This window comes from Bos indicus, chromosome 10 (assembly GCF_029378745.1).
Source record: "Bos indicus isolate NIAB-ARS_2022 breed Sahiwal x Tharparkar chromosome 10, NIAB-ARS_B.indTharparkar_mat_pri_1.0, whole genome shotgun sequence".
NCBI classification, from domain to species: Eukaryota; Metazoa; Chordata; class Mammalia; order Artiodactyla; family Bovidae; genus Bos; species Bos indicus.
The window spans coordinates 28,451,014-28,467,996 of NC_091769.1; the positions used below are offsets into that span (position 1 = coordinate 28,451,014).

At 42.0% G+C, this 16,983-nt stretch overlaps 2 protein-coding genes across 2 annotated transcripts in view; one reads left to right on the forward strand and one right to left on the reverse strand.

Annotated features, from left to right (window-relative positions):
* CHRM5 (cholinergic receptor muscarinic 5) overlaps positions 1-16,983 on the reverse strand; it is an 88,419-nt gene that overhangs the window by 17,374 nt on the left and 54,062 nt on the right. The gene's annotated exons all lie outside the window — the stretch shown is intronic.
* Positions 2,735-16,983, forward strand: part of AVEN (apoptosis and caspase activation inhibitor) — a 192,058-nt gene continuing 177,809 nt past the window's right edge. Inside the window, exon 1 of the mRNA XM_070797218.1 lies at positions 2,735-3,150. Within this exon, the coding sequence (XP_070653319.1) occupies positions 2,905-3,150 (246 nt within the window). The 5' untranslated portion in view covers positions 2,735-2,904. The remainder of the gene's footprint in view (positions 3,151-16,983) is intronic.

A 16,983-nucleotide genomic window follows, 5' to 3' on the forward strand; every position in this document is an offset into this window, starting at 1 on the left:
CTAAGGGCTGCCTAGAATTCTGATTGTCCTGTATAGAATGGTTTTCTGAATATGAAAGTGAAAGTTAGTAGCTCAGTTGTGTCTGACTCTTTGTGATCCCATGGACAGTAGCCCACCAGGCTCCTCTGTCCATGGAACTGTCCAGGCAAGAATACTGGAGTGGGTTGCCATTTCCTTCTTCAGGGGATCTTTCCAACCCAGGGATTGAACTCTGGGTCTCCAGCATTGCAGAAGGATTTTTTACCGTTTGAGCCATAGTGGTTAGTTAACAGCATAGTCTGAAGTCAGACAGCTCTGGGTTCCAGTCATTCCATTACTAGCTGTGGAATCAATCCATTAGCTCTGTGATCTTGGAAGTTAATTCACATCTCTGTGTTAGATTCCTCATCTGTTAAACATGGATAACACAAGTAGTACCTAATGGGGCTTGCCAGGTGGTGGTAAAGAACCCACCTGCCTATGCAGGAGACATAAGAGATGTGGGTTCAATCCCTGGGTTGGGAAGATCCCTGGAAGAGGGCATGACAACCCACTCCAGTATTCTTGCCTGGAGAATCCCATGGACAGAGGAGCCTGATGGGCTACAGTCCACAGGGTCGCAAAGAGTCAGACCCAGCTAAAGCGACATAGCACGCATGCTGTAGTACCTCATAAGGCTGCTGTGAGGTTTATAGGAAGTGCTGTATGGGAAGTATCAATACTTAGAACTATGCTCTGTATTACTTTAAGATTGTGTTTCTCTCCAGTTTACAATCCTTCAGTAGTTCCCTATTTCCATTTATCAACAAGGCAAACTCCTGCTCAACCATCAGGCCTTGGCTCCTGGGTCTGTTTCTCAGGTAGCCCTGGAAAACTCATTTATTTAGGCAGTGTAACTTTTCTTCCTTCCGGCCTTCACCTTGAACCTCTCACTGTACTCAGTGCAATGGTGCAGTCCTCCCTCTACAGAGTTATTATCTTCCTTATGGGAAGTGAGCCACTGGAGAACAAGGACTGTGGCTTTTTTCTTCAAAAAAAAAAAAAAATCTTCAAGCATTGTGCCTAACACAGAGTAGATAATTAGAAGCAATGAGTAGTGTTAACTGTATATGAATGTGAAAAAGGGTAAGAAAGGATTGGGAAGAAAACATGTTTTGCGACACCGATTGTTTGAGGGATGCTGTAAACCCTTCTCTGTATTATTTTTATGTGGTTTCTGTAATAGAAAGTTAAAAATGGCTCCCATGTATCCATATAACCAATTGCCCTTTTCCTCCTTAGTTAAGAGTGGATCCATAAAATGGACTACCGCTTAGCAAGAAGAAGGAACAAAATATTAAAACACAAAACATGGGTGAGTCCCCAAAACTTTCTACTAAATAAGTGACATTGACACACACACATGAACAGACTGAGCTTGCCTGAGTTAGGTTGTTCGTTCCACCACTACCATAGTCGTGTCATATCAGACAAGTGGTTTACTTTCTCTAGGGATATTTCCTTATCTGTAAAATAGGATGACAGTAGTACCTACCACATAGGGCTGATAAGAGAATTTAACGCTCATGCACTCAGTAAGTGTGAGCTAAAGGAGTCACTTCCAGAAAAATTCTTTTGAGGTCCTGTCTCTCTACTCCCAGTGGCTTGTTGCAGCCTCCGCCTCTCACCTGAAGGTCTTCCCTTACCTTCTTCATACCTCTTTCTGAACTCAGAGTTCAGTATAACTTTAATAATTACACATATTCATTCGTGAAAGTCAGGAGACTAAACAGGAAAAAAAAGGGAAAAAAAAATTAACTCACTGAAAGGCTCAGCACAGCTAACCACTAGTGTAAAACGGAAGAACATTTTTATTCTATTACAAGTTAATCACTAAAGGGCTGTTGCCTATAAGCTTCAATTGTATATAGTAGCCCATCTCATTACCTGCCTCCCAGGTAAAGAGCATTAAACGCCTTTGTGTAGCTTACAAGAAACATCCTGACCAGACCCGCCTGAGCAGTCCTCTCCTAAGGCCGACTGGAATCAGTAAATGTTTGAGTTTACTCCCTCCCCTTTTAGTATGCTGCTGCTGCTGCTAAGTCGCTTCAGTCGTGACCGACTCTGTGCGATCGCGTAGATGGAAGCCAACCAGGCTCCCCCATCCCTGGGATTCTCCAGGCAAGAGTACTGGAGTGGGTTGCCATTTCCTTCTCCAATGCATGAAAGTGAAAAGTGAAAGTGAAGTCGCTCAGCCGTGTCGGACTCTTAGCAACCCCATGGACTGCAGCCTTCCAGGCTCCGCCGCCCATGGGATTTTCCAGGCAAGAGTACTGGAGTGGGGTGCCTAAAACGCTAGCTCAGGCGAGACAGTTCTTTGGACGGTGGGAGTCCATCATCTTCTAGGTTTGCTGCTTTCCCACCAAGTGGCTATTCCTTGCCCCAACAACTCATCTCTCAATTTATTAGCGTGTCCTAAGGTGAGAAGTAGAAGCTTGGACTTTGGGAGGGGTCCCAAAATAACACTAATATTTTGATATATACTTTTAAAGACCCTATGCAAATACACCATATCAATATTTCTTTATTCTTTTAATAAAAAAATGAATTCATATTACATTAGCTGTTTATTTTATAACCCATCCTTTTACTTACCACGGCCACTCCCCCAGAAACACCCCTGCTCCTGACCTGCAGCTCCCACTGGTCAGGCCTTTCCTACAAACCCTCGGCCCTCCCGGAGCCCGGGCTCCGGCCCCACCTGCCAAGCCTCAGGGCAGCCCCGCCCCCGCCGCGGCCGGCTTCCATCCCCGGCCCCGCACCCCGCGCTCGCTGACACCTAGGCCCGGCGCTCGCGGCTCCTCCGTGGGGCCCGTTTCCGGTGGGGCAAGGGCGTCTCTGCGGGCGGCCAGCTCCCGCGCGCTCAGCATCGCCGGCGGCAGCCAGATGCAGGCGGAGCGAGGAGCTCGGGGCGGCCGGGGACGCCGACCCGGCCGCGGCCGGCCGGGCGGCGATCGCGACCGCGAGCGGGCGGGCTCCGGGACCGCCGTAGCGAGAGGTGGCGGTGGAGATGGAGGCGGCCGCCGAGGCCGCGGCCGGGGATTCCGGGGCGGCCGCGGTGGCCGAGGAGGAGGCGCCCCGCGAGGCGGCCGTCGGGAGCCGGGAGGCTGGGGCGCCAGGACCAGCGAACCGGTAAGAGGCAACGGCGGGAGGGGTCTAGTGGGGGTCGCAGCCGCGTGGGACCGGGGCTGGTGAGGGACCCCTCCGCGACTTAAGAACCGGGAGCGGCGTCCGGGGCGCGCGCCAGTTGGGCGGTGACGGCGCCTGCGCCGGGCGGGCGGCGAGCGGAGGGCGGCGGGGGCGCGCGCCGGGCTGTGCACGTGGCGCGGCTGGGGTGAGCTCCTTGCCGGCCTCTCCACTGCGCACCCGGAGGTTCGGGGCGGAGGGCTTCTTCAGTTTACCTAAGGGCTCTTGGCCCAGTTATTAAAGAACCCGGCGGTCGAGCCTGTGGGTCCGCAAGTCTAGGGGGCGCGTTGGGTTCGGGTACGGTGTCAGTGTGATGGGCAGGGCAGCCAGGGCGTGGTTTCTGGTGTCTGACCTTGCAGAGAAATGTTTATGTTAGTAAGAAAGAAGAGATTTGGGCCTCAGTTTGTTCACTGCCTGTGCAATGCGTGTCACACAGTAGTCTCAAATGTTTATTGAATGAAAGAATGACCCCGACGGGCTGGACTCTATACTATTTGGGGCCAGGATCAGATGCATAGTTCGTTGTTTTTTTTTTTTAATAACGTAGTTCTCTGTTATTATATATGTATAGGAATCAGAGGTCATGGTCTTCATCTGTCTGAACTTGCAATCTGTAAATGTTTCAGCAGTCAGGTCTCAATTTTAATAGTATAATCGGGCGTATTCACACATTCATACTTGAAAATGTCTTACAGCTTGAAGCAGGGAATGATTTGGGGACAGACTTTTACTATATTGCTATCTTAGCTACAGGAGTTACATCACTGTCTTTATGAACTATTCTGCTGTTATTTTAACATTTGTAGTACAAAACCGTCTTTATATTTTGAATTCCCATGTGCATAGAGTGAAAATTTATTTTTGGTTAGAATTTCCTATTACTGAAGTATTTATAATATCTTAAGGGCATAATAGAATGTCCCTAAAGAAAGGAGTTGTGTACAGAAAGAGAATTGGAAGAAAATGAAAAAGCTTAAAATTAGGTTTGGCATATTCAACCTTGATTAAGGTAGATGATGAGTAAAATTTGAGAGGTATGAAGAAATTCTTAACTCACTAGGAAATGAACCTGAGCAGTCCAGTGCACACTGTATATATCACATTTTGTCTCTATAACATAATGTATATTAAACTTTATTACAACTTTTTCACAGCAACTTGAAGTTTAAACAACTTTGAATTCACTTCAGTCCCTCAGTCCTGTCGAACTGTTTGCGACCCCATGTACTGCAACATGCCAGGCTTCCCTGTCCATCACCAACTCCCGGAGCTGGCTCAAACTCATGTCCATCGAGTGGGTGATGCCATCCAACCATCTCAACTTTATAACAAATTTATTATATGCATATACATACTTTATGGGCAACCCACTCTAGTATCCTTGCCTGGAAAATCCCACGGACATAGGAGCCTTGGCAGCCTACTGTCCATGGGGTGGCAAAGAGTTGGACACAACTTAGCAACTAGAACAACAAAACAATATAAATTTTCTATGTATAAAATCTTGTTTTTATAGATTAACTGTCTGGCTTAAGCTCTTGTAGCCAGTAGTGGCAGAGCTGGGATTTACACCCAGCTGCCCTTGCCCAGGGCTTCCCTGATGGCTCATTTGAGAATCCACCTACAATGCGGGAGGTGTGGGTTTGATCCCTGGGTTGGGAAGATCCCCTGGAGGAGGGTATGGCAACCCTCTCCAGTATTCTTGCCTGAAGAATCCCCACGGACAGAGGAGCCTGGTGGGCTACAGTCCGTGGGGTTGCAGAGTCGGACACGACTGAGCGACTAAGCACACACAGCCCTTGACTGTGTTTTATTTCTCATATGTTTGCGAATCAATTACTGCTTTACTGAGAACAAAGCAGACACTCCTTGGTTGCAGGGATCATGTTTTAACAGTAATTGTAGTTGTGGTCTCTTTGGTATTTGGTCTTCATTGAACTAAATTGAGTAAAATGATAGATCATCTAGAGATGAATAATTTAAAATTTGCACTAATGTAGTAACTATTAAGACTTCAGGTTTTTATCAATTTTTAGAATGGTCTGGAAAATTCCATCTCTTATTTTCTTGTAGTATTTTCTCACTTTACAGTTTAAGGATTCAGTGTGTCAGTGAGCGTAGATGCTTGGCACGGTACCTGGGGAGTAGCTGCAGACACTCTTGCTATCACCATCATATTTTCAGGTAGAGCTGGATGAAGAGAGGTTGGAAAGATTATTCCTTCATTTTGGTTTAGGTTGGTGGCCTCTGAATCACTCCTGCTTCTCAGGTTCTGAAGTGCTGTTCCTATTTAGGCTTGCTAAGAATACCATTCTTGATGCCTAAAGACTAAACGGGACAAAGTTGGTTAAGCTGCCTTTGACTTCTTGTTCTCATATCCTACGGTGTGTTTGTACCCCAAATGGAGACTCATTGAAATGATTAGAAAGAAAAAATTTACAACAGAGTTTTAGTTTTGTAAGGACCAGGTACCTAACTCCAGAGTATAATACTGTCTGTTCCCTTTGCTTTCTGCTTTCGACTACTACGGATACATGACTTATAAATGGAAAAGAGAACAAAACAACTTCTTGATATGTAATATCCCACAGTAACTTGATTATGTTGAACCTACTAGGCATTTGCTCTTAAATCATTCCGTCTATAGATGTGAACCCCAAATCTATGGAGTTTGAGTAAGCATGTCGTAAGGCTACTTATTTTCATTGAGTATCTGCTAGAAGTGTAATATTGTACTTAATGCAATCATTAACTTAAAAATTCCCAAGTACTAGCATTTTCTTAGTTTAATCTTTTTGATGAACTATTAACAGAGTAAGTCAAGGCCTGTTGGCAGTCATTGGAAATTTTTTTCTTCCCTGTAATATTAATGGTAACTCACATTTATTGAGCACTTAGTATGAGATCGGAAAACTGAGGCACAGTTACGAGACGTTAGGTAATTTACCCAGTATAACTCAACTACCAGATTGCAGAGCCTGAACTCTGCCCAGGCATTTTAGCTCTGGAGCGACTTTGAGATTCGAAGAGGGGATGTGTGGATCCTTTTCACGTACCTGTTTTCCTGATATTTGATATAAGGTTTTAAGGTGACACATACCATTTTCAATTATTGTGGGTGTCAGATCTTTGCTTTCTTGCTCCATGTTTATGTCAGTCGCTTTTATCCATTTTTAGATTCATTCAGTTCAGTTCAGTCGCTCAGTCGTGTCCGACTCTCTGCGACCCCATGAATTGCAGCACGCCAGGCCTCCCTGTCCATCACCAACTCCTGGAGTTCACCCAGACTCACGTCCATTGAGTCAGTGATGTCATCCAGCCATCTCATCCTCTGTCGTCCCCTTCTCCTCCTGCCCCCAATCCCTCCCAGCATCAGAGTCTTTTCCAATGAGTCAACTCTTCGCATGAGGTGGCCCAAGTACTGGAGTTTCAGCTTTAGCATCATTCCTTCCAAAGAAATCCCAGGGCTGATCTCCTTCAGAATGGACTGGTTGGATTTCCTTGCAGTCCAAGGGACTCCCAAGAGTCTTCTCCAACACCACAGTTCAAAAGCATCAATTCTTCGGCGCTCAGCCTTCTTCACAGTCCAACTCTCAGATCCATACATGACCACAGGAAAAACCATAGCCTTGACTCGGCGAACCTTTGTTGGCAAAGTAATGTCTATGATTTGAAAATGCTATCTAGGTTGGTCATAACTTTCCTTCCAAGGAGTAAGCGTCTTTTAATTTCATGGCTGCAGTCACCATCTGCAGTGATTTTGGAGCCCAGAAAAATAAAGTCTGACACTGTTTCCACTGTTTCCCCATCTATTTCCCATGAAGTGATGGGACCGGATGCCATGATCTTCGTTTTCTGAATATTGAGCTTTAAGCCAACTTTTTCATTCTCCACTTTCACTTTCATCAAGAGGCTTTTGAGTTCCTCTTCACTTTCTGTCGTAAGGGTAGTATCATCTGCATATCTGAGGTTATTGATATTTCTCCTGGCAATCTTGATTCCAGCTTGTGCTTCTTCCAGCCCAGCGTTTCTCATGATGTACTCTGCATATAAGTTAAATAAGCAGGGTGACAATTATACAGCCTTGACGTACTCCTTTTCCTATTTGGAACCAGTCTGCTGTTCCATGTCCAGTTCTAACTATTGCTTCCTGACCTGCATACAAATTTCTGTCCAGTAAAAGATAAGACAGTTGTTTATGATTGCATTAAGGAGAGTAGACTTATAGGCTATTTTTTTGGATGAAACATTTTTGCTTTGCAAACAGAGATGTAAATCCTTTGCATGAGTAGTCAGTCATTAATACTAGATGCTTCTGACGTTTTTACTGCTACTATTTTACTTAGTAAAATGGAATTCTCTGACTTTGGTGTTCAAGCTTAGTGTGAACCGGTAAGAAGAAACAATGGCAAATCAAAGTTACTGGCAGTCAAAGGCACCTGCTCTTTCGTTGTGGCTGAAGGGAGTCACTTGCATCATGTCAGCCAGCTCTCAGAGACTGAGAGCCTATTAAAGCTCAAACTCAAATGACAGCCTCTAGACTGCATTGCTCCTATTTTCAGAAAGCTTGAAATAAATTAGGTTAGAAACTGAACGTGCTTAAGTGTCCCAAAAGAAGATTGCTTTGAGATTAGCTTTTGGTAATCACAGAATTGGCCCTCTCCCCTGCTGCTGCGAACTGCCGCTCCAACCCTGTAACTATTTTGGCATCCTTATCCTTCCTTGCTAATGTACCTGATGGAGGTCTGCTTTTCTCGCTGGCCATTGCTTCTTTTACATGTTTTCATTATCAACAAAGGCACCTGATCCTCGAAACTTCCTGCTTATAGCCTGCTTAAAAATATTTTGATAAATTATGTAAGAGGTTGTACTTTGTTATGAACTTTTAAATCAATGGTTCTGATTGTTTCAGAATATAAAATTTCCAACATAAAATAAATATATACTGAAAACTAGTCATTTAATACTCACTGTCATTATGTATCTGTTCTTCCACCTTTTTCTTTTCTTTTTTTGGTATTTTTTCTTGCAGTCTGAGGTATAATTGATATATAACTGTTTACAAGTTAAGATGTGCAGCATAATTTGGGTACATATATCATGAAATGATTATCATGATAAGTTTAGTGAATGTCTGTCATCTTATATAGATGCAAAATTCAAAAATAAGAAAAAATTTCCTTATGATGATTTACTGTCTTAACTTTTACGTATAACATATATCAGTGTTAATTGTTTTTATTGTGTTGTACCTTAAGTCCCTAGTACTTATTTATCTTATAACTGGAAGTTTGTATACCACCATCTATTTAGGAACCACATTAATAAACTCTTTAGCAGTAAGAAGATTGATATTATTCCTTATTCCTTCTAACTTTTGTTTTAATTTCACATCTCCCATAGAATTGGGCCCAGTGTAATATATTTTTGAACTTGAAAATTTTTTAGTGATGATCCTTTCTGCTTCCTTATAAAAAAACTGTGATTTAAAACAATGTAAATTCGAGACATAGAGAACTGACCTGTGGACACAGGGTGGGAAGGACAGCGTGGGATGAATGGAGAGAGGGGCATGGAAAAGCATACATCAGCATGTGTAAAATAGATAGCCAGCAGGAATTTGCTGTGTGACTCAGGGAGCGCAAGCCAGAGAGATAATCTAGAGGGGTGGGATGGGGAGGGAGGAGGGAGGGGGGTTAAAGGGGGAGGGGACATATGTATACCTTTGACTGATGCATGTTGATGTATGGCAGAAACCAACACAATATTGTAAAGCAATTATCCTGCAATTAAAAATAAATTTTAAAACTGTTTTGTAACCTTAAGGTTTGGGTATAAGTTTTTTCTTTTAGACTAAATTAAAATCACATTGATTTATAGCAGTATATTTTAATTAGCAATTGTTAAATGTAAGATTTTGTGAATGCATCACATTTTCCTTAGTGAGTTTAGTCGGGTGTCCGTGAATGAATATTACTTATTGCCTGAATGAGACAAGATTCACCATCAATTCTCTTCCCAAGTTTTGTTTTTAAAGATATAGGTACTGAGGAACATAGTTCTCATACATTGGTAGATGGGAATGGTTGGGGTTTCATCATATGTCTCACTCAGTTCTTTGAATGCCTTTCTGGTTATATGCCAGAATCATTATTGTAAAACATTTGAATACTCTGTCAGCTGACAACTAGATTAGGTCCCACTTCAATTTTGTTGAAAACAAGGAATTGGAAACTACTTATTTGGGAATGGTCTTTAGAGTTACACTTTTTCAACATCTACACCTATATTTCAAATTACCTTTTCTTGGGGTTCAGGGAACACAGCACAGACTGAGAATGGCCGAGAAGTTTCCTTGCCCTCAAGGGCTAAGTGTCCTGTATTTCTTTCTTTCTCTCTTTTAAAAAATGTTTTTGATGTGGACCATTTTAAAAGTCCTTACTGAATTTGTTATACTATTGTTTCTGTTTTATGTTTTGGTTTTTTGGGCCATGAGGCATGTGGGCTCTTAGCTTCCGAGCCAGAGATGGAACTTGCACCCCCTGCATTAGAAGGTGAAGTCTGAACCACTGGACTGTGAGGGAAGTCCCCATGTCCTGTATTTCCAAGATAGACTGCTCTTAGGAAAGAGTATGGACCTTGAATATCTGGAACTTGATTCTTTTAAAAACATGCGTGCTCAAAAACCCATTGAAAAACTCTTTATGAACCCCCAGACCTCTGCTTGCTCCATCTGAGGCCTGGGGACTAAGATCACATTACTTAACGAGCTCTTCTTTCTATCTGGAGCCTGTGTGGAGCCTTGTGAAAAAGGTAATGCCTGGGAACAGAGAAAATCAATATGTGAAGACTGCTAATTGCAGGACTGTCGAGGCCCTGTTCAGGGTCTCCTCCTTAGGCATGCTCTTCCTGAATATCCTGAACCACAGCTCCCGCTTGGCTCAGTGCTCCTTGTTTGAGCTGCCTTGTCATCTTGCCTCAGTTCTTGACATTCTGATTTGTATTAGACAACCGGGGCTTGCCTTGTTCACTGTTCAAAGTTGGAAAAAAAAAAAAAAAATCACAGTACTAACCCTCCCTCCCCACAACCTGCTCAGTGGGGCTTCCCCGGTGGCGCTAGTGGTAAAGAACCCGCCTGCCAATGCAGGAGATCGGGAAGGTCTCCTGGAGGAGGGCATGGCAATCCACTCCAGTTTTCTTGACTGGAAAATCCCATAGGCAGAGGAGCCTGTCAGTCTGTAGTCCATGGGTCCATAAAGAGTTGGACACAACTGAACACAATATAGTTTAATGCAGTTATTCACCAAGAGGGTTGGGGTGTGTTTTTGTTTTTCTTTGGTGGTTTTTTTTTTTTGGTTTCTTGACATGTGCAGAATAATGTTTTCAATTTTCCAACTTTTGTCAATCTTAGTAATGTTACTGTCTTTATTTTAAACTACTGCTGGGATGGAAAACGGCAAGCTCGTAATTCCAGACTACCAGGCTGTTTCCTGGGGAATTAGGTAGTAAACCATTTCTGCTTCTTCCTGTTTTCTTTAGAAAAAGTAGTGATTACTTTTCACAATCCTGGGTAAGTAGCCTCTAGAGAGGCTGTGTAAGTTGTTGGGTCATAACCACACCACAGCATGCCTGACTTACTGTTTTTAAGAAATTAACTTAAATGGCTGTGAAGGTGTTTTCTATTCAGATGTCACTATTTTCTGCTGCAGTTTGGATTACCAATGGGAGAAATAAAGACCATATTGACACAATTATTTCTATTTTATAGAAGCAATAAAGGAGACACAGGTTGGATCCCTGGGTCGGGAACATCCCCTGGAGGACAAAATGGCAACTTATTCCAGTATTCTTGCCTGAAAAATCCCATGGACAGAGGCCTGATGGGCTACAGTCCATGGGGTTGCAGAGTCGGACACGACTGAGTGACTGAGCACGCATGCACTGATTAACTTATTAGGGCACTACATTCATTCTCTTTAAAATATCTTTCTCTTTTGTTAGAGCCATTTGTGTGTGTACATTGAGGTACCAAGAATAAGTTCTTTAATACTTTTCCTTTTTTCCTTTTGGATGGAAATAATCAACAACTTCGGTCTGAATATATTCCAAACAGGTGTCATGGAGCATTGCTTTGGGAATTGTTATAGACAGTCTCTGAGTTTAAAAAATTAAAAAAAAATTATTTATTTATTTTTTTAAAGTCACTCAGTTGTGTCTGACTCTTTGCGACCCTATGGACTATACAGTCCATGGAATTCTCCAGGCCAGAATACTGGGGTGGGTAGCCTTTCCCTTCTCCAGGGGATCTTCCCAACCCAGGGATTGAACCCAGGTCTCCTGCATTGCAGGTGGATTCTTTACCAGCTGAGCTGCAAGGGAAATCAGTCCCTCACTTTTGAGTGGATTGTGTCAAAGGATGTTGAGAAATACAAATTGATATGTGAAGTTTTATCCTGGTGTTGCAAGAATGCTGTTTTTAGAATTGGACTGACCTAATGTTTGTCAACCTTAAATTAATTAAGACAATTTCTGTAAAGAACAGTATTCCCAAGGATGCTGTTTGTACCATCCATGTCACATCACTGGTATGTGCAAATAGAATTAAAATTAGAACATAGGAGATTGATAGAATGAATTCCCTATTATACCTATTTAATCTTGCCTTCATCTTCTTGCTATTAAGGACAGATACAAATATGTCTGATCCTTAGTACCAAGTCAAACTTATATTGAGGGATGCTGCTAAGTCACTTCAGTCGTGCCCAACTCTGTGTGACCCCATAGACGGCAGCCCACCAGGCTCCCCCATGCCTGGGATTCTCCAGGCAAGAACACTGGAGTGGGTTGCCATTTCCTTCACCAATGCATGCAAGTGAAAAGTGAAACAGAAGTTGCTCAGTTGTGTCCGACTCTTTGCGACCCCATGGACTGCAGCCCACCAGGCTCCTCCATTCATGGGATTCTCCAGGCAAGAGTACGGAGTGGGGTGCCATTGCCTTCTCCATACTGAGGGATAGGAACCACATTTTAATATTAATATAGGCAAAGCTTTGGGATGGCAGAACTTTCATCTAAAATTTATGTATACTCTTGGATATATCAGTGCTGTGATTCTTCCATTTCTCTATTTAGCTGTGGAAAGTTACACTGGGAGATTGTCAGTGGATGTATATTCTGAGATAGTCACCAAATCTAGCTGTCTATAGTCTCTGGCTTGAAAGGACCATTAACATCAGCAATTTGGAAAAATGTAAAATACTTAACTAGCCTTCACTCTCAAAGTCTAAGAAAGTGTGAATTTCATTTAAAACGTGGATTTAGTGAATCTAAAGTTTACATCCCAGTAGCTGGATTTGCGATGTTGCTATGCTATGCTAAGTCACTTCAGTCGTGTCCGACTCTGTGCGACCCCAGAGATGGCAGCCCACCAGGCTTCCCTGTCCCAGGGATTCTCCAGGCAAGAACACTGGAGTGGGCTGCTATTTCCTTCTCCAATGCATGAAAGTGAAAAGTGAAAGTGAAGTCGCTCAGTCACGTCCAACTCTTAGCGACCCCATGGATTGCAGCCTAACAGGCTCCTCCGTTCATGGGATTTTCCAAGCAAGGGTACTGGAGTGGGGTGCCATTGCCTTCTCCGAGGACTAGAATATTTCAGTCTCTCTCTCTCTCTCTCTTTTTTTTTTTTACTACAAGGTTTATAAAATATGTCTTTGTTTAATATTTGGGTTAATAAAAGCCTAATCTTATTTTATGCTACTGAAAAAGGCTTAATCCTTGTTATAGATACACAAACTTCAAGTCCTTCTGAAAAACTTAAATGAGTTCTCTGGGAGCAAAGCTCGATTAAAAAATGAGTATTTTTAGAGAGACAGAGTTTGGCTTCCTTTTTTTCCTTACTGCCCTTCACCCCACTCCCAGGCTGTGTTTTGGTTTCCTGCTGCTTTTTTATGTTGGCAGTCTATGATTTTATGGACTGGTTTTTATTAAGTTTATTTTTAATTTTTATTGAAGTATATTTGATTTACAATGTTGTGTTAGTTTCGGGTATACAGCAAAGTGATTCAGTTATACATACACATAAATCTACTCTTTTCCAGATTCTTTTCCCATATAGATTGTTACAGAATACTGAGTAGAATTCCAGTGCTGTACAATAAGTCCTTGCTGTTTCCCTGGTAAGTTTTAAAAGGTATCTTTCTTTTCTTCACAGCCAGGAGAATCACTGAATTAAGACATGACTAGAAAATGTTATTTTAAGAGCGGTTATTTTATGTACATTGGAGGGGGAAATTAAGGAGATAAGGCGGTTTTTCATTTTTACAATTTGGAAGTAGACTTAAAATGGAAGGTTTCTAGATGGAGTTGGCAGGTAGAGGGGCTTCAGGTTTGTATCTCATCTGTTTTTGGCGTGGCTTCCTAGGGGTCAGGGAGGAGATGGGAAATGTCTGTTGATGTCAGGCTGTCCATGCTGGCGGGGGCACCATGGTGATCCCATGTAGGATGGAGTCCCTGAAAGCTTAAGTATTAGAGTTGAATTATGGACAAATAGGAATTACTGTTTTTAGGTGGTAGATAGCAGGACTTTATAGACAAATGAATAGCTAAGGTATAACTTCTCAAAACCTAAGTATCTTATTTTTCCCTGTCTCTCTTCCTTTCTTTCCTTTTTGTCCCACCTGTGTTTTTGTTTTTTCACTTTTCTTTCAGGGGTTATATCTCATGGTGATCAATGTGTTTTGCAGTTTAGCAGATGCTTAGAATCCTACCTTCCAACCCCCACTTATTAGTTGTAAAACCTCAGGAAAGTTGCATAAGCTTTCTAAAGCTCAGTTCTCTTACTATATAGGGTGAGTAAGAGTGTCTACCTTACGAAATTGTAAAGACTGAAAATAGATGAACACAATCAAAGGTGGCTCTTTTATCTACATTCACTCCGCTGTCCTCATCCGTGCAGTCTTCTCAGAGTATACAGGGGAAATGGAAAGCTACACACTTAGTCATATACATGAACTTACATTGTTGTTGTTCAGTCGCTCAGTTGTGTCTGACTCTTTGCAACTCCATGAACTGCAGCACGCCAGGCTTCCCTGTCCTTCACCATCTCCTGAAGCTTGCTCAAACTCACGTCCATCGAGTCGGTGATGCCATCCAACCATCTCATCCTCTGTCACCCCCTTCTCTTTCTGCCCTCAATCTTTCCCAGCATCAGGGGCTTTTCCAATGAGTCGGCTCTTCACATCAAGTGGCCAGGGGTACTGGAGCTTCAGCTTCAGCATCAGACGTTCCAGTGAATATTCAGGATTGATTTCCTTTAGGATTGACTGGTTGGATCTCTTTGGTGTTCAAGACTCTGAAGAGTCTTCTCCAACACCACAGTTCCTTTGTCAACAAAGTGATGTTTCTGCTTTTTAAAACATTGTCTAGGTTTGTCATAGCTTTCCTCCCAGAGAGTAAGCGTCTTTTAATTTCATGGCTGCAGTCACCATCTGCAGTGATTTTGGAGCTCAAGAAAATAAAATCTGCCACTGCATCCACTTTTCCCCCATCTATTTGCCATGAAGTATTGGGACCAGATGCCATGATCTTTTTAAGACTAAAAATGTCTCGGAAGACTTTTTAGTGTTTAATATGAGAGACTTTTTTTTTGAAGCTGTCAGTTTGGGATTGATCACATATGTTAGAATATGTTAAGTAGGCAACAGCTAATGATTTTTAATTATTTAGCCAAATATATTTTATCATTTTATGAGGCTATTTTCATGATTCTTCTGAAGATTTTGGCTCCTAATTTAGTTTGTATTTTTTAGTACATCCTGGATGACACTCACTTATGTGTGACTGATGCACACTACATCATGGTTTCCATTATGTGATTTTTTCAATTCTAAACTCATCTCAAATTTGACCTCTTTCAACACGCCTCCCCATGTTATCAAAATCAGTCTGTTACCTTTCCTTCTCTTTTGTATCAGAGAAAAATGTATCTTCTAAGACCAAAAGTTCTACCTATTCTTTTAAATTACAGAAAAATACCAAGAAAAAAATAAAAAGTACCATGGGGCTTCCCTGGTAGCTCAACTGGTAAAGAATCCTCCTGCAGTGCAGGAGACCCTGGTTCAATTTCTGGTTCGGTAAGATCCCCTGGAGAAGGAAATGGCAACCCACTCCAGTATTCTTGCCTGGAAAATCCCTGTTGACAGAGGAGCCTGGCAGGCTATAGTCCATGGGGTTGCAAAGAGTAGGACAGGACTAAGCACGATAATATCACCACCCAGATATAACCACTGTTTAACATTTTGATGTTAAATGAAACTGGAAAGATGTCATGATAAGACTTTTTTTTTTTTTCATGATAAGACTTTTAAGGAAAAAAAGATAATATGTGTTTACTGGAAATTATAAGATATATACACGCATTTAAAATATCCTAAAAGGGTATGAATGCATATCAAGCTATCTATGTGGAGTGGGGAAGATAGAGTTTGTGGAACTTTATTGTTCCCTTCATTCAGTTTTTTTTTTTTTTTATAGTTGTGTGTTATTAGAAATATAAATATATGCCATTTTGGAAAGAGGATTCTACAAATGAACTTTGATTAGAAAATAAGATGAGTCAGGTGGGCAAGAGGATATGCATTTACAAATCATAGGGATTATCTTTGGGTGGAAGGACTGAATAGTGTCATGCATCATACAGAGGGCTTCCTGTGGAAAGAGGATCACTTTAGCTTGGACTGGTTATGTTCCTGTCTTTTTTCCTATTTCTCTCTCTCTACATATACACACACTGTTTTGTTTTTTTCTTAAAGATTTCTTGAATCTTTAGGAGTAAATGGTAGACATGATGTCCCTTTACCCCTAAACACTGCAGTTGTATTTTCTAAAAGCAAGGCAATCCCATATATAACATTAGCACAATTATCAAAATCAAGAATTAAACAGTATTGTACAATGCTGTAATCTAATCTTATTGAGATTTTTCCAGCTGACCCAATAATGTACTTCGTTAGGCTTTGAATCTCAAGGGAATGACATACAGATGTAGGACAATTCACTGTGGCACTTACCGTGGCATCCTCACTAGTCGATTTCTGTTAAGTGGCTGGGTTCTCAGTTGCCTATTTCCTGCTGTTTTTTATTTTTATTTTTTTTTCAACCTCTACACTTCTCATTTTATAAGTTACTTGAAATTCTTTTAGTAAACTTCTTTTCTGCCTGCTGCTACTGCTAAGTCTCTTCAGTCGTGTCCGACTCTGTGTGACCCCATGGACTGCAGCCCACCAGGCTTCTCCGTCCATGGGATTCTCCAGGCAAGAACACTGGAGTGGGTTGCCATTTCCTTCTCCAATACATGAAAGTGGAAAGTGAAAGTGAAGTTGCTCAGTTGTGTCCGACTCTTAGCGACCCCATGGACTGCAGCCCACCAGGCTCCTCCGCCCATGGGATTTTCCAGGCAACAGTACTGCAGTGGGGTGCCATCGCCTTCTCCTCTTTTCTGCCTGAGTTAGCCATAATTGATTTCTACAGTTTGCAACCCAAACTTTGACTAATAGATTATCTTTTTCGCACTTTTTCAAAATCTTATTCATCTTCACACGCTCAGTTCATTGAAAGTCACCTTTTTTTTTCACGAAGCTTCTAGTTTTCATCAGTAGTTTTACTTTGTAAGTACAGCAGTTAGTGTTCATCTTCATTTTATTATAGTCAGTTATTGTGTATTACTGTCATTAATTGTAAGCTACTTGAAGGCTGGTACATGTTATAGCATTGTGATGTTTG